General features: G+C 49.9%; 1 protein-coding gene across 1 annotated transcript in view; it reads left to right on the top strand.

The window, feature by feature from the left end:
- The window catches only part of LOC133119121 (IQ motif and SEC7 domain-containing protein 3-like), a 64,066-nt gene that overhangs the window by 25,147 nt on the left and 17,007 nt on the right, over nt 1-21,912 (top strand). Inside the window, exons 2-4 of the mRNA XM_061229544.1 lie at nt 8,905-9,492; nt 9,547-10,043; nt 15,762-15,923. Coding sequence (XP_061085528.1) covers nt 8,911-9,492; nt 9,547-10,043; nt 15,762-15,923 — 1,241 coding nt within the window. The 5' untranslated portion in view covers nt 8,905-8,910. The remainder of the gene's footprint in view (nt 1-8,904; nt 9,493-9,546; nt 10,044-15,761; nt 15,924-21,912) is intronic.

Here is a 21,912-nt window from a genome sequence, read left to right as displayed (position 1 = left end):
GTTTGAGGGGAGATTTAGAGACGGCGATAAGGCTGGAGACGCTTTTTTGGTGCGGATTCGTGCTGGGAGAGGGCAGGCAGAGAGGCGGCTTTTGTTTGTCCTGGCTCCATTCTGGCTCTATAGATGCCGCCCCGAAAGAACTGGGAGAGGGCAGGCAGAGGTCGGAGTATGTGTGTCCTGGCTCCATTCTGGCTCTATAGATGCCGCCTGAAAGAACTGGGAGAGGGCATGCAGAGGTCGGTGCATGTGTGTACAGGCCCCATTCTGGCTCGATAGATACCACGCTAAAGAACTGGGAGAGGGCATGCAGAGGTCGGTGCATGTGTGTACAGGCCCCATTCTGGCTCTATAGATGCCGCCCTAAAGACCTAGGAGAGGGCATGCAGAGGTCCTCATCTCTGAAAATGGCAGGCGTAGCTGTGGACAGGGTTCGGCTCTCCGGCCGAGGTCTGGAACTGTGGCCGGGCTTTTAAACGTGTCGTCATTTTTTGGGTGCGGCGGTCGGACTCGCCCGTGCTTGCCACCGGGTCCCAGCCCCCTGTTGGCCTTTCCGAAACGGACCGCGTCTCTCCTCCTCCACTCGTAGCATCTCCATTGTTCTCTCGTTCTCTCGTTCTCTCTCTCTCTCTCCCACGCTGGGCAGCTGGCAGCTCTGGGGGATTCCTGCTGACGCAGCGTTTAGTTCTTCCAAAGGAGAGAGAAAAACCCGCTCTTTTTTTTTTTTCGTCCTTTTCCCTTCAATGCCGTGGAACCTCGGGCGGGATTCTCCCAGGTTTGCTCAGAGAGAGATCTCCGCAGGGTGCTGCATGCTGCTGGTCTGCTGGAGCTTCTCCTGGAGAGCGGGGGAAGCCCAGGGAAAGGTGCTCGATGTCCAAGGCAGTCTGACCCAACCAGGGTGCTTGTGTGTGTGTGTGTGTGTGTGTGTGGGGGTGGGAGCCAGCTGACCAGGGATTCCAGGAATAGCCAGTGAAAGACAGCGAGAGGATCCGTCTGACGCGTGTTGCCATGGTGCCCGGTTGGGTGTAACGGGCGCGCTGATGTTGGCCTGCACAGAACAGGCCCGTGCTGTATTTCTGAGAGCAGACTCATCAGACCCCTGCCTGCTTCTCACCAGTGCTTGTTCCTCAGCGACAGAGGACAGAAGAAAGCAAAAACAGACTGTCCTCGGTCAACACGTGTACAGTCACCGTGTCCTCACTGCAAGCCACACGCATCCCTTCATCACACGATGACACCAAGGTTGTCCGGGCATTGGGCAGACTGTAATTCTGATATGAGATAAAAGCCCTTTGTAATGTGGAGCAGGGTCTCATCCTCCTCGCTGTGGCGCAGCCAGGAGCCGAACCGGCAGCCTCCGGGTACACAGTACCAGTCCTCCGTACTGGACAACAGCAGAGTGTAATTGGACCACACTCAGGCCTACAGAGAGCGAGAGACCGCACTGCTTGTAAGACAGAGAGGCAGCCCGTGACAGCAGAACAGGAGTTTGGGCCACACTCAGGCCGACAGAGAGGGAGAGACCGCATTCTTTGTAAGACAGAGAGGCAGCCTGTGACAGCAGAAAGGGAGGTTTCCTCTCGGTGGGTCTCCATAATCACCGGCAGGCGTGCAAACTCAGCCCCGGCTGACGTGATTGAAATGGACATCTCATTTCAGAGCAGATGATGAGAAACGATTTTCAGCCTTCAACGGTATGACGGGGCTTCTTGATTTAATGGGACTCCAGTCTCCATGTAATTACCTAAAGGTGGGACATAAGTCATGGGTTCAGGATGTTGACGGAATCGAATATGGACTCTGAGCGCATTGTCTGAGCGCCGTGCTGGTATCCGCCACACCGTATTCGTAGGTCCTGCTCCAATAGATCCAGACGCCGCCATTGGACTTCATTAGACGGTCCTTTCTCCCCCTCTCCATTGTATCAGACCTTATTTACGTCCCATTCCTCCACACCGGCACCGCCCGGGCGCCTCGCCCATCCACGGCATCGATCTCCCGTCCGTGGCGGTCCCCCCGGGACGGCGTGTGCTGGAGGGCTTGAGCAGGTGAGCCGGGCCGAGTTAACAGCTCTGTCACTCTGCCGGATCGGAGCGGGAGGGATCGCGTCAGCACGTTTATTCTCCGACTCCAGCCATCGAGCTGAGGGGGGCGTTGGGCGTTGGGCGAACAGGGAGGTCTGCGTCAGTGTGCTCTTTCTATTGCGATGTTTCAGCAGAGGTGCGCTAACGTGCTAACCATGAGCAGGGTTTTTTTTTTACTCTTTTTAGATCCAGGACCCAGGCTGGGGTGGGGGTCAACGGAGGATCTGGGGGGGTTATTTTATGAAACAGGATTACTGAGTAAAACTTGTAACAGCTTTGTTTTTTTCAGTCCATGTTCCAGCTAAAACTATACAATCCCGTGTGTCCTTTATGTCTCAGTTTTTGGTGATTTGGTCATATTCCCTGGTGTCAAAGCCAGCTATGGCCAGCTTGAAATACCAGCTACCAGCTGTTTCAAATCAGAGCTTGAGCTGGTCAAACCATGGATGGAGCTGATCTTACTGCTCAACCAGCTACCAACTGTTTCAGAACCTAGCTTGCGCTGTTTTTCTCAGCACGGTTGTGGAACAGCAAGTTCTCTGTTTGTTTGAGTTTTAAAGAACTTTCTCACTCACAGATAAAACCGCAGCATTGCTTCTGCTTAATCTCCAGGCAAAGAATTCTTTGTTTGCCCCGTCACAGGCATTTGTTGTCCATAATACACCAGAGGAAGGGACTTGTTTGGTTTCATTTAAAGGCAGCCATTTTTTGAAAATCATTCTTTGGTCAGTGAACATGGCGCTTTGGGATATGAGATGATATCTGAGCATTTGTTCTGTCGACGTGTTTTGGAGCGTTTTCGGAAATTTCGGGGGAAGGCAGGACAGACGTGTTTGAAAGGGAGGCGATGGCAGCACACCCTTGGAGACTGCAGCAGGCGCCGCAGTGCTGCGCTGCACAGACGTGAACCTGATAAACCCATAAAAAACGAAACCTTCTGTAAACAGCCATTGACCTTTAATGCAGACACTCTTTTCATTCTCCACCCGTTTACCGCGGCCCACAAAGAGATGTCTACCCTTTCTGGTTTTATCTGAAATATCTGTAAGTATCGGTAGATGGGCAGATTGAGGGACACTAAAGGCGGTTATTGTTCTTCAGGAGAGATGATAGAAGAGTTGAGGAGTCTTTGTACTCTGGCTGGGACTGGGACGATGTGGTGTGTGTGCCTCCCCCCTCCTCCCCGTACAGACGGTAATCTCGCTCCTCATCAGAGTTATGAGCTGTAGGCAGCTGAAGCGGCTCGGTTCGGAGGTGTGCGTTTCTCCCGGGTGGTATGACCGCAGTGTACGCTGTAGGGCTCTGCTTGCGATGTGGCTCACAGACCACCATCATCGCCCTTATCCTGCAGGGCCCATGTCCCCTGTGCTCACAGACCACCATCAGCAGTGCTCTCCTGCAGGGCCCATGTCCCCTGTGCTCACAGACCACCATCAGCAGTGCTCTCCTGCAGGGCCCATGTCCCCTGCACTCACAGACCACCATCAGCAGTGCTCTCCTGCAGGGGCCGCAGGGGCCCCCGCCGGCAGGGCGGCATGGGGAGGAGGCTCTTAGCCAGGTGATCCCGAGCAGGGCTGACAGGTGGCTAATGGGACAGAGCTGAGGGTGAGGCACAGCATGAAATATCCTGTCAGTTCAGTCTCTCTCCCTCTCTCTATCTACTCCCCCCTTCCCCTCTCTCCTCCTCTATCTCTCTCCCTCTCTATCTACTCCCCCCTTCCCCTCTCTCCTCCTCCTGCTCTCTCTCTCCCTCTCTCTACCTACTCCCTCCCCTTCCCCTCTCTCCATCTCTTCTCTCTCATTCCTCCTCTTCTCTCTCCCTCTCAATTCAATTCAATTTGGTGTGCTTTATTGGCAGGAAATACGTGAGTACATATTTCCAGAGCGAACATGAAACATACGTACTTTGTGTATGTATAACAGTACATACAAGTAAAACATGAACAATAATTAATGCTACTGATAATTACAATTAGAGCAATTGATTCAGATAAAATAAGTACAAATAATAGTGTCACCTCTTAATAAATAATAATAATACAAAAAACAACTACAACAATAATAATACATTCAATTGGTCATTGTAAAAAGGCTCTTCTCTCTCTTCCCTCCCCTCCCTCTTTCTCTCTCCCTCTTTCCTCACCCTCCTCTTTCTCTCTCTCCCTCCATCTCCCCCCTCTCTCCCTCCCTCTCTCCTCTCTCCTCCCTCTTTTTCCCCCTCTCTCTCTCCTCCCCTCTCTCTCTCCCTGTCTTTCCCCCTCTCTCCCTCCCTCCCTCTCTCTCTCCTCCCTCTTTCTCCCCTCTCTCTCCCTGTCTCTCATCCCCTCTCCCTCCCTCCCTCCCTCTTTCTCCCCTCTCTCTCCCTGTCTCTCATCCCCTCTCCCTCCCTCCCTCCCTCTCTCTCTCTGTGTAAATTGATGGCAGAGGGATGGGGGGAGACATGCCCTGAGAGTGCAGTGACTGGGCCTGATTGTTTTCCCTGCACGGGCAGAGCCAAATTGATTACCCCTGATGGCCCAGATAATTGTGACTGAATTACCTTTATTCATCTGATTAGAGGCGACCTTCATGATAACCTGCGCTAAACGCCACCTCAGTCCTGTACACCGTGTGGGTAAGCCCCTCTGTAATTACCCTTTACATTTAGATTAAGACCAATCATTCGCTGAGTGGAGAATGGGATTCAGATTGCTGCACACAAAAAAAGAATCTAGATAAAAATGATGAATATGTAAGGTATGGCTTTGATGAGAGCAGCCTCCTTATTAATGCTAGCAGTTATGAAAGAACCTTTCAGGATGCGTTAATATTCAGGGAGCGCACAATTTTCATTCTCCCGGTGGTTGAAACGAAATGTAAATTAGCCTGATAAGCCTCCTTTCAGAGTGCTTTTTAAACAAGTGTTTTTCTTTTTTTTTCATATATTAAAAAGTACATCTTTTCATGCGCGGACTTCAGTCGACAGCGGCCGGGAATGACGTCACGCTTCCAGCGACCACTTATGGAAAATGAGCCCTGCACGGCTAGGTTTGGGGGTGGGAGGGGGGGGCGTGGGGCGGACGACGCTTGGCGAGGCTTTCGCGGAGACCCCATTTACTAAAGAGGCCCGGCGTCGTGCGGCCCAAACTCCTGCCGGGACTCCGTGCCCTTGGCTGATGAAAAGTGATGTGCTTTCCTTTTTCCCCTCCGACTCCTCCGTCCTTCACGGCTGCTCTCGGGGAGCTGAGTGGAGCGGTAGAAGTTTCCGGAACGCAGGGCTGATTACATCACGGACAGTGAATGCTGCGCCCAATTTTTTTTAATTATTTTTTTTCTCCATTTTGATTGTCAGACTTGTCTTTGAACACGTTAGGCTGTATTTTTCACTTAGTGTGTGTGTCGTTTGCTGCCACTGCGCCCCAAATCAGTTTTCTGAACGTAAAATCTTATTTAAACACGTTTAGCAGATGTCCAGGGGTAGACCAGCGTGTGAAAGAAGCGGCAATACTTCGATACGTCATGGAGGCGCAGCCGGGACCGCCGCTGTGCGCCCGTCGCGGCGTGGGCGGCCTGTAGCGTAGTGGTTAAGGTAAATGACTGGGACACACAAGGTCGGTGGTTCTAATCCCGGTGTAGCCACAGTAAGATCCACACAGCTGTTGGGCCCTTAAAAAAGGCCCTTAACCCTGCATTGCTCCAGGGGAGGATTGCCTCCTGCTTAGTCTAATCAACTGTACGTCGCTCTGGATGAGAGCGTCTGCTAAATGCCAATAATGTAATGCAATGTAATGTGGTTATCCGGCGTATCGGCGCATTATTTCACCTGAGCACGGTGCATATTCATCAGACGCAGGGCGAGAGATGAACATAATGTTCGGCGCCGAGCGCTCTTCCCCTGCGGGCTGCGGGGAGTGGGCTGGCACTCAGCTTTCATACCGTTTACATTACTCACAGTCTGACTGCAGCGCCTCCACACCTTCACGTTCTCCCCCCGAAAAAGGAGTGCTCTGTGCTGTTGCTGCTTTTGAGTCGTGGCACAGAACAAGCTGAGTTATTTAAACCGAACCCGGCCTGGAAAAACTACGACTGTTTTGTGGGATGTCCCAGATTCGTGTCGCCTCTTGTTTCAAACTCACCGCGTTGGATAGATGTTAATGAACCTTCGCATTGAGCTTGGGAGTTTGTGTCCGTGCTTGTCTACGCAGGAACGTTTAGTCAACGTCAGTCAATTTAAAGGGCATTGAATTTGTACATTTCAAATTCCACCCCCTACCCCCCACACAGACACACACACACACACACACACACACACACACAATGAATATTCTCAATCTTTGCTGTGTGCATCCTGACAACAGACAGCTCTCAACCAGTCACACCAAATGATTGTAAAATCCAGTCAGGAAGAAACAAATATTGTGTTGGTTTGCATGTAGAGGCTGTGCTGTTGTGTAGATCCATCTGTTTCCCAAACACCAGTCCTTCACAAAATGGCCGCTGGCCCCCAGGAAGCTTGCCATAACAAAATACATGACTTTATGATGTGTGCATAGGTCCACAGGCAGAAAGACTTTGGGAACCACAGCTGTAGGAAGCTGTGTGGAAGTGATGAGGCTAACCTGTATCAACAGGAACAAGGTTGCAGGATCAGTTGTACAGTACCTGAGTACATTCTGGCCCCCGATCCTGGTTTGAGATATACACACATAACTCAATCTTCCACACTGGTTTGGAGCTTCTTTTCCCCCCCCCTACGCAAGTTGAGATCAGGCTTCGCCACGGCGTGACTGAGTTTGGCTGCAGAACCCCCGGTTCTGGTGGGCAGGGCCGGGGATAAGTGGGTTTGAATAGCGGTATTATCCAGCGTACAGCTGGGGGCTCAGAGCTTGCATTAGGAGAAATGAGCGTGGCCACGCGCTGCCAAAGTGTTTTCATTCAGAGATGGCGAGCCCGTGTATAATTTCTGCGCATTAATCACCCCTGTTTGCTCATTCTGGCGCCTCGTGCCTGGAACCGGGCCTCATTAAACCTGCATGGCTCTGACGCCCGGCTTATCGGAGGCGCACAGAGGAGAACGCGTGGCCAGGACGCCGCAGGCTTGGCTGGGGAGCGCCTTTTTCAATATATGTTCTCTTACTGCCAGTCGGAGAGCAGGTAGGCCTATCGGTCAAATTTATTTTGAAAAAACATACTATATGCTGCACACTTAGGAATACTGTACGTTTACTATGTGCTGCACACTTGAGGAGAACATGGTAACATGTTACACTGGTCTCAAGCTTCATGGTGGTTTTCTTCTTGCTAATTCTTTGCTAATTTTATATTCACGTTCACATTTGGTGGTGAAATCTGAGGCATTCCTGCCATTGTGATGCTATCGATCTTTGAAGACTGTAAGTTGACACATTTGCTGATAGATTGGCCTGGGGCTGCTTAGGGGTGTTTCATAAAATACTGATGTTGGACATTAAATGAGAGTCTCGTGTCGACACGGTCAGTGACCAAAGCCATTCTGCAGATAGATTTCCCAGTGTTTCCCGTAAGATCAGGATCCAGGGTCCTTTTATCGTGGAGGATGCGAGACAAAGCCACTCCAAATTCAGCCTGAATGCAGTGCGCTTTGAGTCAGAAATCTGAGTTCATGATATAAAATAATATAAAATTCATTAGAAAAATTTTAAAAAGCGGGCGACATTAGCTCAGGAGGTAACAGCGGTCGTCTGGCAGTCAGGAGGTTGGCAGTTGGATCCCCCGCCATGGGTGCGTCAAAGTTTCCCTGAGCAAGACACCTAACCCCCAAATACTCCTGACGAGCTGATTGGTGCCTTGCATGGCAACCTATTGCCATTGTGTGTGTGTGTGTGTGTGTGTTGGGGTGTGTGTGTGTGTGGGTGTGTATCGGTGAATGAGAAGCATCGACTGCAAACCGATTTGGATAAAACCGCTATATAAATGCAGTCCGTTTGCAAAATTCCATTTGTATGTCCCAACAGTGCATAGTTATGCTCCATACTCCACAGGGCCGCAGTCAGGGAATAATGGAATGAGTCTAAAGTGTCGGCGTTGATGTCGGCTTTGACTCTCCTGCGGGGTAAATAAATGTGGGAGATGTCAGAGCGTGTCGTCCCTGTGTTTAGGCGAGACCTCCGTGCCCTCTGTGTCAGCGTGGAGATGCGGTCGAGTGTGGACTCCCCCTCTGACATCATCACACGCCGTGCCGGCTGAGACCGGTTCTCCGGCCCGCCCTGCGTCCAGCGCCTCCCGTTTCTCATCCCCGGTCACGAGGTCACGGCGAAGTCCGTAGGCCATCTGAGAATCACGCTGACTACAGGCGGAATGCAGAGGCTGCGAATCGCGTTCTCTTCCAGGGAGAACAAATGTGGCCCCCGATCCCAGTCTATCACCGTGTCTCTCTCTCTGGAACAGAGCCTTTTAATGCAGTCCCAGTGTGTTACAGAGGGCAACTGCGCCAGTGCTGTTTGTACAAAATACAGCACACCTCGTTCAGTTGAGCTGTCTGTAAGTTGTATAAATCCCCCCCTCCATAGACCTTTTATAGCTGGGATCATCAAATCTTGCCCTCAAAACTCAAGTCCAGCCCTGGTTTTCTTTTCTCCTGGGTACTTGACTGAACAATTAGGGCTACTATTTGGCCAGACTTGTCTTAAGGGAAGGTGGAAAACCAGCAGTTCTCGAGAGCCGTAATTTGACTTAGTCTTTACGTGTCGCGTTTTGTTCACGATATTTAACCCAACTTGTGTAGCGGTCCTGGTCCTTTGACTGTCTCCAACTGCCGTGAGCTCGACCTAACTCCCCCGTGTCTCTGCTTCTTGTCTCCGCGCAGATCGAAATGCTAGAGCACAAGTACGGGGGCCACCTCGTCTCCCGCCGCGCCGCCTGCAAGATCCAGACGGCCTTCCGCCAGCACCAGCTCGGCAAGAACTTCCAGAAGATCCGCAACTCCCTGCTGGAGAGCCGCCTGCCCCGGCGCATCTCCCTGCGGCAGGTGCGCGTGCGCCACGCGGACGGCGCCTCGGCCGAGCGCGCGCTGCTGGAAGGCTACGACTTCGTCCCGCTGGCGCGCTCGCCCTCGCTCCCCGCCACCATGGGCAGCCTGACCCACCTGGAGGACTCCTTCAACGAGCAGGTGCAGTCGCTGGCCAAGTCCATCGACGACGCCCTCGGCAGCTGGAGCGCGGGCGGCGCGTGCTCCGGGCCGGGCGGCGGCACTTACCGGTTCAGCGAGGCCTTCAGAGCGCCGGGCGGCGGGGAGCCGGGCGCGGGGCCCGCGCGGGAGGGGGGGGAGGCGGGGGCCGACGGGCTGTCGCTCAGCGCCAGCAAGCTGATGATGGCCTTCCGCGACGTGACGGTGCAGATCGACAACTTCCACGTGTCGTCCGCCCCGTCCGCCGCCGTCGCCGTGGGCAACTGCGTCCAGCAGGAGGGCCCCGGCGACGGCCCCGAGTGGGACCCCCCGCGGGAGGAGAGGGAGGCCCCCCGGGACGAGGGGCCCCCGGACCCCGCGGCGGACAGCGGGGACGATGACGACGACGACGACGACGGATTCCCCGCCCCGCCGCCCAGCGCGGAGGAGCTGGCCCTGGATAGGCTGGAGCCCCCGGAGGCGGAGCCGGAGGGCGGGGCGGGGCCCGGCGCGGGGGCGGGGCCCGGGACGGGCGTGGAGGCGGGGCCGGAGACGGAGGCGGGGCCCGAGGCGGAGGTGAAGCCCCTGCAGGACGCGCTGGAGGCCAAGCGCAGCGAGTCGGACACGGCCGATAACAGCTCCGAGCAGATGAGCAGCAGCAGCACGTCCACCTCCGCCAAGTCGGCCTCCGAGGCCTCCTCCAAAGAGGCCCTGCAGGCCATGATCCTCAGCCTGCCCCGCTACCACTGCGAGAACCCGGCCAGCTGCCGCTCCCCCACCCTGTCCACCGACGTCATGCGCAAGAGACTCTACAGGATCGGCCTCAACCTCTTCAACGTGTGAGTGCTGCGGCCCGCCTGCGAACGCCAGCACCGCAGTATACTATATACACCACTCTACATACACCTCACACCTCACTCTGTATTGTATACACTACACACATCACTCTGTACTGTATACACTATATACACCACTCTACATACACTACACACATCACTCTACATGCACACCCCCTTCTTAATGGCTGTATATTGCTTCAAAAGTTTTCTAAGATTTTCCAAATGTGTGGTACAGTAACATTAATTAGCTATAATTAATGTTCCAGCATAAAAGCCTACATTAAGTACTTGAATGTATAATGTAGTCATCGTGCAATACTCCATGGTGATACCATTAATGAATGTGCTTTTTTTCAGGCACAAATTGAAGGCTTGCGATATGCAAATTCATATCCCACCACATGGTAGTGCATAAATAATGTAATTTATGCATATTTGAACTGCGTAAAAATACACATTAATTTATCTGCACAGTGTGTATGCAGTTATGGAAATCAGAATGTAAACACAGCATAACTAATGTCCCTAGAATGTACAGTACATTGTTATCAGTGTATAACAGAGATCTTTTATAACAGCCTGCAGGCTCAGCTTCCAAAAACATTGAAATGTAGTGTCTTTCCTCTTTGTATTATCCCAACGACCTCACTGGACTGTAAGTGTCGTGATTCTTCTCTTTTCTGGATGCTGGTTGACAATTATGAGACATAAAATTCCCGAAGATTTGAGCTGCATACTTTTGTTTTCCCTGGAGGGCCGTTTAAAGTTTGCAAAGTGTCGTAATGAAAAACACTTTCATTACGACACGAAATGTGATTTTTAGAGGTCCATAAGTTTGTAAAGAAATACCTGCATAAATTTGTATGCAGGTATAAACAATAAAACCCAATTGACAATTATTTTGTTTAAGTTGATCAAGGATGTTTGCAGCAATAGATTACACCCTGTTTAAAAAGTTTGAATCATCCACAGTAGCTACACTGGTGACTGCAAACTGAATCAACTTCCATTTTAGATAATATGGGTGTTACAGAAATATTAACTCAGGATTGTTGGATGTATTGTATAAACAAAACCCACTGAGTACCAAACCTAAAATGACACAATGGGAAAAGTACTCTGACTCATTTCCAAATAAAGTGACACTAAAAATAGTTTACTTTCAGACATATGACCCCTCAAATTTGGTCCCCAGTGAAGTGTTTTTTTTTATAATGGCCAAGTAATTCGTGAATGAAAATGGATACATGTTTTCTGAGGTGACATATGAATTCTACACACAGAATTGTATCTGTTGATACACATTCTCAAAAGGGCTTTTCCTTACGAGTTCTGTCGCAGTTCTATATCTTGTCATTATCAACCGACACACAGAAGAAGAAACCAGTCTGAGATGTGCTGTGGTGCAACCTGTGGGGAGAACCTTGTGCCCTCTTAGCATGCTGAATATCTCCTGATGTTTACACACCAGAAAGCCCAAAGAAATCTGACCTGCTGTTGCTACGGTGTGCTGTCCAGATGCCTCTATGCGAATAATTTGGCTCAATGCTTTTTCGATAAACATGTCATTATACTACCTTTCAGCACCATTTCAGAACAGACAGGCAGACACCCACACTCACTCACACACACACAGACACGGGTACGGCCAGTATAAATAAATCATTTTAAATTCTCCCCGCATCTATTTCTAGCTGCGGTGCTTTTCCCATTAAAATTCAGTTGTGCCTCTTTTTCTTCACTGTTCCAAGAGCGAATAAGTTTGGAGATAAGTGTGCTGTGGACATGCAAGACAGGGGCATGATGGGAAGACTGTCCCCATGCGAACAGATTCGTAAAAGGAACAGTAAACTGAACACTATCTTTCCCTCTTCCTCTCTCCCTCTCTCCCTCTCTCTCTCTCCTCTCTCTCTCCCTCTCTCCCTCTCTCCCTCCCTCTCTCTCTCCCCTCTCCCTCTCTCTCTCTCCCCCTCTCAGTGTGTGGTATCACTTTGGCCGGTATCCAGTAAACATTTGTTTTTAAACTTTACCTTGAAAGTGAATACAACCGTTCCACTTTTTTTTCTCTCCGCAAGCTCAGCTTGGTGAGGTGGTTCATTGATTGCTGAGCTTTCGTTCAGTTGTTAATTACAGAAACCGATGAAGCCCCAGCCCTGTGCCAGTCCTGGGGTGTATTAGCACTTCCTGCAAAGTTGGTCCCAAATTCTTCAAGAAATAAAAGCAACCAGAAACCATTAAAACATGATTCAGCTCTTTGTCACTCTATTGCCTTCAACTGGAAAAATGAGGATTGACATGGGTAGCAGGTTTGTGTAAGGTACTGTAACTCCCACTGATGTAAAAGGCTGATTTGTGTGCCTGTGCTATTGGCAAGCACACAACCATCGAAGACAACTTTCTTGGTCTTTGTTGATTTAATGTTAATTTGTTTCCACTGAGGACCACAATGGAAATAAGTGATTTAGTTAATATGTTTTTGTGCCATCCTCTGGGGTCGAATATACATGAAATATTTTCATCATGCATGTTCATTTGTTTTAAGGTATTCATCCCAAAATTTGTGCATTTTCCTCATTGGTGCATTCACATGCGATTGCCTTGCCTCTGTCCCTGCTTTGAGCCTGAGCTAAAGTGATTCCAGGTCACGTCTTTACCTGCCAGTTAGAATCAGGGCCAGGAGAGAGAGGGAGAGACGCGGGGATGGGTTGTGGGCCAGATCTTTAAAGCCATTGTGCTGAAAGCAGAGGGGTATAATTAAACCTGCCAGAGCCATAATGGCTGAGACCTCTGCGGTGGTATCCGGGCTGTCAGAGGACGGAGAGCAATTGCAAGGGCAGCTGGGTTTATTTAATGCGGCCCCAGAAACAAAATGGAGGAGCAGCTTTTTTCCGAGGCCATTAATGAGGCCTTCATTATGTGGAAGATTTGTGTGTCCATGGCTCAATCTTTCAGCACGAGCTTAGATAGTGGAAGAGCTGTGCTTTGAAATACCTTACATTTCAGTGCATTGCATTACATTATAGTACATTTCATTAACCTACATTGTTACTTTACATTATAACTGCACATTACATTGTTACATTATATTGCATCATTACATTAAACTACATTGTTACTTTACATTGTAACATCATATTACATTGTTACATTATATTGCATCATGACATGAAACTGCATTGTTACTTTACATTATAACAGCACGTTACATTGCTACATTACATTACATTGCATTTATTATTACATTACATAATATTACATGACATTATTTTGCATTGCATTGCATTACATTGCTTCACATTATATTACTTTATAGGATGCTTCTTGGCAGGAGACTTGCATGGGCTCTGGGTTTGAATCTGTGTGCACTGTGAAGTTTCCAGCTCAGTAGCATTTGTGGACATTGAAAGTGTGCTGCTCCATGGCTTTAAATCATCAGCATGGTGCCTCTAATGTCTTTGTTTTATGTGATAAATCCTTTGCAGGCTTTTTCCCTTTGCACCACAGGGATGTTTGTGATCTCCCCGCATCCACTGACAGTCAAAACCTGGCATAAACGCGAATGCATAGGACCTCTGTGGGTGGCACAGGAACTCAGTCTTTCATTGTTACCAGCCTTCCTGTTTGGCAGCCTCTTGAATGTAAAAATATCAGAGGACACGTTGGTAATATAGATACAGCAGCAGTTCTGCCTGGTTCAGCCTCTCGTGTCAAAGAGCTCCTCCCTACACCATTCCAGAGGATTGGATACTGGGAGGAGATCCAGGACACACACACACACACAAACACACACACACACACACACATGCGCAAGTCAGTTGGAGATGGATGTTCTTTATTGAGAGAGTGGTACAGCACCAGTAGAGTCAGATGGAGATGGATGTCTGTTATAGAGTGAGTGGTGGCAGTAGAGTTGGGGGTGTGCATGGCTGAGATTATTAACCGAATGGATTAACCCCACGGTCCTCACAGTGGCTTCTGGGACAATCCAATTAAAATCCCTGCTGTTTGATTGCACTGTCACTGGGACCGGTGACCCTCGAAAGGTTGTTGTATCAAACCGAGCATGTCTACCTGCAGTTTGTCCTCATTTACCCCCAGGGAGAGAAGAGAGTAAACATCATAATAATTTCTCAGTAAAGCGTTTTTTTGCTCGTAAAGACATGTGACGCATCTCAGAAAAGCAACTACCCAGCTGAGACCACCTTGGCTGGGACATCATTGTCAATGCCCTTTGATGGAGGTTTGGATGGATGCATCATTATGGGCTCTTACTCGGAAGGATGCTGTGCTTTGTGAGGTTTTACCGTTTCGCGGGTAAAGGTTCGTGTCCAGTTTGGGCACCGTGGTTTGTCCTCAGTTAGTGAATGAGCTCCACGATCTCTATCACACGTAATAGTTTCACGCAGGACGCGCGCGCTAAGGGAAACGGGCCCGCCCGTGGCGGTAAGGCACCGCGGAGCGCTCCGGTAGCGGTAAATAACCGCCGTAAATCGGGAGGGAGACGTCTGGCCTCAGTGGCCCATCCGGGGCCCGATGTCCGGTGGTGAGGATCGCATTTCTGCCTTTCGCTCTTAATTACCTCGCCGCCGGAGGATTCACAGGCCCGCTCAACAGCGATGAATCCGTCAGTCTGCGTATCGAACGCCGCCCCGCACTCAGCCTCTGAGGACCCGGCGGTGTGAGTAAAGCTCCTGACGGGTGACAGGGAGCGTTCGGACGACGACCTCGGCGTGCCGTTTTGACACGCTCAGCCCCCTCAACCGCGCCGTGAGCTGTGAGTCCGTGATCTACGTAACATAAACAAGCCCGGGACAGGACCCCTGATCTCCATGCAGAAGGTTGGGATTGATGCAGGGGTCCGTCTGTGTCTCTAGCTCCAGCTGAGCTACAGCAGCTGCTATAATTGAGTAAGAGCGGGTGAATGTGAAATGTCACATGTTTTTGTTGGACTTTTCCATGCGGGGGAGCTTTTAAACACACACACACACACACACACACACACGCACACACACGCACTTAAACACACATATACAAGCACGTGCACACACACATACACACACATGCACATGCACACACACGGGCACACATGCACATGCACACACACGCGCACACACTCACACATACACACACATGCGCACACACATACACACGCACATGCACACACACGCGCACGCACACACACACACGCCCGTCTTGCGTCAGGCGGGCAGAGAGTGTTCATGAAGCTTTCATGAGTGTCGAGGCATAATTCTACATGTTTAATGCTGATATAAATAGCAGTGCGTGAGTGAAGTCGTGTTTTTGAACGGAGCGGTTTACTGCCGACGGAGAAACTGGCTGCTGATTGACAGGTCCAGAAGGGCTGTTTTAGTGACGCACGGATCACATGTTCACTTTGTTATTCTGACACCGCCAGAACACAGGGCGCAGGTGTGTGTGAACATTTTCCCTGGGTTATTATTTAAAAAGGCTTCGGTGCGAGGGTTATCCAACCGTTTTCTGTAATGCACAATACGAAGAGTTGATATAAGTATCCACTCAAAAAAAGATTGCTTAATAAGTACTTAAGTAGTTGTTGAAGTCACAGACAGTATATTTAATAATATCGTGTGCAGCCACTGTGCAAATTTTTATTCTCCCAATTATACAGTTTATGTAGTGTATACCCTGATACATTCTCCTGTGCCGCACGTGCTGATTGGTGTATCGTCTCCATAGAAACCCTGACAAGGGCATCCAGTTCCTCATCTCGCGGGGCTTCATCCCGGACACGCCCATCGGCGTGGCCCACTTCCTGCTGCAGAGGAAGGGCCTGAGCCGGCAGATGATCGGAGAGTTCCTCGGCAACAGCAAGAAGCAGTTTAACAGGGACGTCCTGGAGTAAGTATGCCCCCTCCCCACCTCATCCACACTGATCTGATATCAGTGCATGCCTTGCCCACACCTCTAACCCTGCTTCACACATTTAAAGACCCATTCCCCCCCCCCATCCTCACTGATCTGAGATCAGTACAGGTTGTGCCCACACTTCTAACCCTGCTTCACACATTTCAGGGCCCATTACCCTCCCCCCTCATTGGCTCTGATCTGAGATCAGTACAGGTCGTGCCCACACCTCTAACCCTGCTTCACACATTTAAAGGCCCATTCCCCTCCCCGCTCATCAACACTGATCTGAGATCAGTGCATGTTGTGCACACACCTCTAACCCTGCTTCACACATTTAAAGGCCCATTCCCCTCCCCGCTCATCAACACTGATCTGAGATCAGTGCATGTTGTGCACACACCTCTAACCCTGCTTCACACATTTAAAGGCCCTTTCCCCTCTCCTCTCATTGACACTGATCTGAGATCAGTTCAGGTTGTGCCCACCACCATCCCTGCTTCAGGCCTTTAAAGGCCCATTCCCCTCCCCAGTAGGTTGTGCACACGCCACTCAAAGCGATTTACCATCGAACCTTAAGAGGGAGACAACTCCCCTGGAGAAATGTGGGGTTAAGGGCCCACAGCGACACGGATCTTATCATGGCTACGCCGGCGTTTGAACTCCAAACTTTCTGGGTCCCAGTCATACGACGTAGCCGCGAGGCGACAGGCTGCCCTACTTGTTGGCAGCTCATTTGCTCCCGTCCTCTGACTTGCGGTAAGGTGTCTGAATCACACGCCTGGCGCATTCTCGTCTCGCGTTTGTCCTCGCGTCCCGAAAGAGCCCGGGGGGGGGGTTGTGGGATCTGGGAGGAAGAGGAAGAGGAGGGGCGTCGGAGAGGCGACCGAATCAGGGAACAGGAGCCATTAAAGAGCAGAACAAACGGCCCGAAGCCGGCTTTCAAAGAGGCGCCGATCAGCCTCCAGGAAGGTTTTGTCGTTACCCGGTCCCGGCGGGGACGAGGCGGGCGTAACGTCGCCCGGGGGAGAGGCGCGGCTGCGCGCGCGGGAAAGGGCCGCGGTAATCGGCACGCTTTCATGTCTCTGAAAGACGGCTCTCACCCAAAGCCCCCCTCCTCTCACAGTACCTCCAGGGACCTTCGCCTGAGAAGAATATCTCTCTCATCCTCTGCCACTCCGGTTAAAACGAGGGTTTATTTCAGGTGAATTAACGAACCCGCTCTCGGAAAAAAAACGTAATTGCGCCTGACGTCCAATTTCCTTGTTTCCTCGTGATTAACCGCGATGACAATGTGGAATGAGCATATTCCCTCGCGTCGCACAAACGGCCATTCGACTCTCGCTGAAGCGCGCAGCATCGAGTCTTGTCACGGAGACAAAGCTAGCGCGATGCACTTAGCGCACTCAGGACACAACAGGTTCGGTCCCCGCATTACCAGCCCTCTCAAGGTAACAGTGTAAAGTACGTCTTACTAATAGCGCTAGAGATCGGCAGGGCTTTTAGCGGGCGAGCAAAAATTATTCCCATTACGATCGGCTGAATACACTTCAGAAGGATCTGAATGCAATGACAAGCTCAGCGTGAAGTCTTCCCATAATGCCTTGCGCAGGTCGCCTCAAAAAGAGGAATGGGCCTTATCTGGGGAAGCTGGAATTCCGTGCAGGTAGCAGACACATTTATTTAAATTACTTGTTTCAGACCTGCTGGGAAAGCCGTTTACCTTGGCTGCATGAGCTGGAGTTACAGAGAAGATCCTGGCTTAATAAGCCTGCGGGGTCAGCTTGTTTGTGTTGGGGGTCGCAGTTTCTATGGCCTGTTGCGATGGAGATGTTGTTCCAGCGGGTGGCCAATTAGGGGCTGAATGCATGCAGCAGAGCGCAGAGGACAAGACAGATGTCTGTCTGAGATGAGCTCTCTCCAGGGGTGGAACAAAAGTAAAGGAGGGTATTTGTTTGTAACGCTTAAAGTTTTGAGAGCGCACGTTTGTGATCAGTGTTCTTAGCTGAACTTTCGAATGCTGATGTTACAATCACTGCTGATGTGCGTTCAAGACAGGAAATATTAGCTAACAGATTCAAACTTTACTCAGTTTGCCATGAACGTTAGCTAATTAACAGTTTGAAAATGTTGTGTGTGGCAAACAAAAATGACTGCTGGTGGGGAAAACACAGAGAGAACAAAAGTTTAAAATTATTTAGCTGTTATACACTTTAATCAATGCTATATTTGTTCTTATCATAAAAAATAAATCACAGGTAAACAATGAATCAGCTGGCTGGCTTTGTTAGAAACAGGTTGCATTTATTTGTATTAAAAATGCGTTGGTGGCAAACTAAATTCCCTTGAACAGGAATTGAAGTCATTGAACAGTAACTGCTTTCTGCAAGCATAGTTCCCCGTGAATGTTTGCTGTCTCTCACTCACGTCCAGTCTTCAGAGGGTTAATAAGTTGAGCTCTTGTCTGCAGTCTAGTTAATTAAATCACCGTACTGATATGTGCTTTCCGGGGACAGGGTCTCCAGGAAACGCGTTCGCATTGTGTAAGCGTCTCCACGCTTGTTTACTGGAGAAAAGAAAATTGTGTTTCTTGGTGTGCCGGTTTCATCATCAAGTCTGCGCCAACAAACACCGTTCCACCGGGTTAGTTCCATTGACCTAACCGGGCCCCGTGCGCATTTTCAATCAGGACACATTCTGCAACTGCAAACATTAAAGCGGACGCGTTCTCGCCAACCATAACAACCCGAGGAGGTAATCAGTGTGTTTCTACAGCGTGGCTCTGAGATCATCGCCGCTGTGAATTTCTGGTCATGGAGTCATGGAGGCGGGGAACACGCCTGGGTCAGACACGCATTGAGGGCGCTGTGGCTGTGAGGGTGCAGGTAACAGTGAGATGTTCTTCTTCAGGTCCCAGAGCATTCTCAGGGGAGCATGATGCTAACTAGCCAGGCCTGCATAATACTGGAGGTCATTTTCTGTATGCTCCCTGGCCTTGGAGAACACACACACACACACACACACTCTCTGACACTCACAACACACACACACACACAGATGCATGCACGCATTCACACACGCCCACACGAATGCACGCTTAAACACACACACACATGGATGCCCGCAAACACGCACACACTCTCTGATATGCTCGCACATACACACACAAACACACATACTCCCCCATGCCCACACACACAATCTCAGGCATGCCCACACACACACACACACACAGATGCACACACACACACACACACAGATGCACGCACCACACACACACACACACACACAGATAATGATCTTGTGCTAATGGGCACTTGTGCAGGAAATGTATGATAAATGGATGCGTGGGTCTCTGTGCCTTTTTCCCTCCAATGCACCTGTGGGGACAACAAGAGTAATGAAACAGAATACTGTTCGCTGTGTGTGTGTGCATCTGTGTGTGTGTGTGTGTGTGTGTGTGTGTGTGGGCGTGCCTGAGATTGTGTGTGTGTGTGTGTGTGTGTGTGTGTGGGCGTGCCTGAGATTGTGTGTGTGTGTGGGCATGTCAGAGAGAGAGAGAGAATGTGTGTGTGTGGGCGCATCTGCATGCGGGCTTGTCAGAGAGAGAGAGAGTGCATCTATGTGCGTGTGTGTGTGGGCATGCCTGAGATTGTGTGTGTGGGCATGTCAGAGAGAAAGAGAGAGAGAGAGAGAGTGTGTGTGTGTGTGTGGGCACATCTGCATGCGGGTGTGTGTGTGTGTGTGTGTCGGAGAGAGTTTTCTGCCAAACAGAAACTGGCTTTTCCCTGATTTGTATGACTAGTAAAACAGGGGGTTGCTGGTGCGAGCGTACAGTATAGAGATAGGGAGGGGATGAGCTTTCGTCCGCAGGACACCGTAAACGTGGTTCTTTTGTCATTATTGGAGTGAGTCATTGCGCCGGCCGGGCCAAAAAGCCCTAAAAGATCTGCGGCTGTCGGGGGAAATAAAGAGAAGCCCGATCGATAAAGAGCGTTTCCCTGCGCTCCGTTATTTCCATTCTCCGGCCGGCTGCCGCAGCGCGCTCGGTTTTCGGGGCTGCTGACGAACTCCTAAATCACCCCGCCGTTCCCCACGGCACGCGATAAGACGCTGTGAGTTGTGTTCAAAGCAGGGAACTCTACATTTCTCTCTCTCTCTCTCCCTCACTCTTTCTCTTTTAAATTCACCCTTTATTTCTTTATTTTCTCTCAGCGTAGAATGGAAAATAATATTTGCTGGCTTTGCTCCAGTTCGGCAGCGTGTAGGCATGGTCCCCCCAGCCACTGAGCTGTCCGCTGCTCGCTTAGCCCTCTCAGGTGTGAGGTCACAAACACGTGATTAGAATGTTCGCAACTGAACAGTCTAATGCTGATGTAACAATCACTACTGGTGATGGATTGGAGCAATGGAGTTCTAGAACTCTGATTTAGAGTTCTGGAATACTGAATTAGAATTCTGAAGGAAAAAAAAAAAGATTCCAGAAGGCCTGCTCCTCTCAGGGCTAATGTTCAGTGGGTGCGGGTTGGCTGCATGCCCCTGACCGAGTCCACGGCCCAATGAGGCGAGGCAACCCCTGCTGACAAAACCGTTTCCCTGGGCAACACCGAGGCCTAATGTGCTTCAACCTGATGTGCAGGGCTTCTACCCTGACCACAGGGCACATCACCACACACTGATCTCAGCCTGCTCAAGAGCTTTAGCTGCATTACATTATATTATATTGTATTACATTAAATCCCTTAGCACACAGTCTTATCCAGAGCATCTAGGTCATGAGCATCAGTGCAACTCTCAGAAATGTGCAATCACCAAGATTACATTACATTACATTACATTATTGGCATTTGGCAGACACTCTTATCCAGAGTGATGTACAGTTGATTAGACTAAGTAGGAGACAATCCTCCCCTGGAGCAATGCAGGGTCAAGGGATCTTATTGTGGCTACACCGGGATTAGAACCACCAACCTTACGTGTCCCAGTCATTTACCTTAACCACTATGCTGCAGGCCGCCCCCAGATTCATTTAAATACTTAAATGCTTACATTTAAATACTTAAATGCTTACATTTAAATACTTAAATGAAATTATTTAATTTCCAATGAGAGTGAAGCAGACACCTTCAAAATGAGTTTCACTGATGAGTTACCAGCATGGAAGGAGGTCAGAACCTGTGTCAAATAAAATTTCTGTTTTTAATATTAAAGTCTGTGGCATTCAGTTGTGTTTACTTAGCCCCCAAATCCCAGATCAGTAAAAAAAGAAGAGGTCCCCATTTTCAATTAAAGCACTGAAAAGAGTTGGTGCCCACACACAGACTTTCCGCTCTGAGAAATTATTTTCTCATGGCTTATTGGGATGCTGCTGATAATGCAAGCCTCCATGCGTGCCTAATGCCCAAAAAATCCAGGTGGATTGACAAGGCAGAAGTAAACCCACTCAAACTTCATCCATAATGAATTATTCTCCGGGTGGGATTGTGCACTGCGGTGATGGAGAGACAAACCGGGGCTCGGACGGTGCGTGAATACTAACCTCCATCGATTCCTGGAATATTATGTTTAATACGCAGTTTCCGAGGTCTACGGGTACTTTATCTGGGTACTGGTTGGGTACGGATCGTACTTTTTGGTACATCATTTTGGTACATCGAGTGTATTGAATGATAAAAACATGTTGCAGTGAGAATATTTTAAATAAAAATTTCCATTTTTATTGACTGTCCCGTATGTGAAGATAAATACTTTATAGGTGTCAGGGCCGAAACTGGATGTCCTCATTTGAAGACATAGGGTCTCGGGACTGTTTTATAGCAAAGAAGGAAGAACAGATCCATTTTAAAATACTACTTGTACTACTGTGGGGTGACATGGCTCAGGCAGTAAGAGCAGTCGTCTGGCGGTTGGAGGGTTGCTCCAAATGCTCCTGACGAGCTGGTCGGCGCCTTGCATGGTAGCCAATCGCTGTTGGTGTGTGTGT

This window comes from Conger conger, chromosome 19 (genome assembly GCF_963514075.1).
Source record: "Conger conger chromosome 19, fConCon1.1, whole genome shotgun sequence".
In the NCBI taxonomy this organism is placed as follows: Eukaryota; Metazoa; Chordata; class Actinopteri; order Anguilliformes; family Congridae; genus Conger; species Conger conger.
The sequence above is the reverse complement of the archived record's forward strand: the minus strand, read 5'-3'. Positions and strand labels throughout refer to the sequence as shown.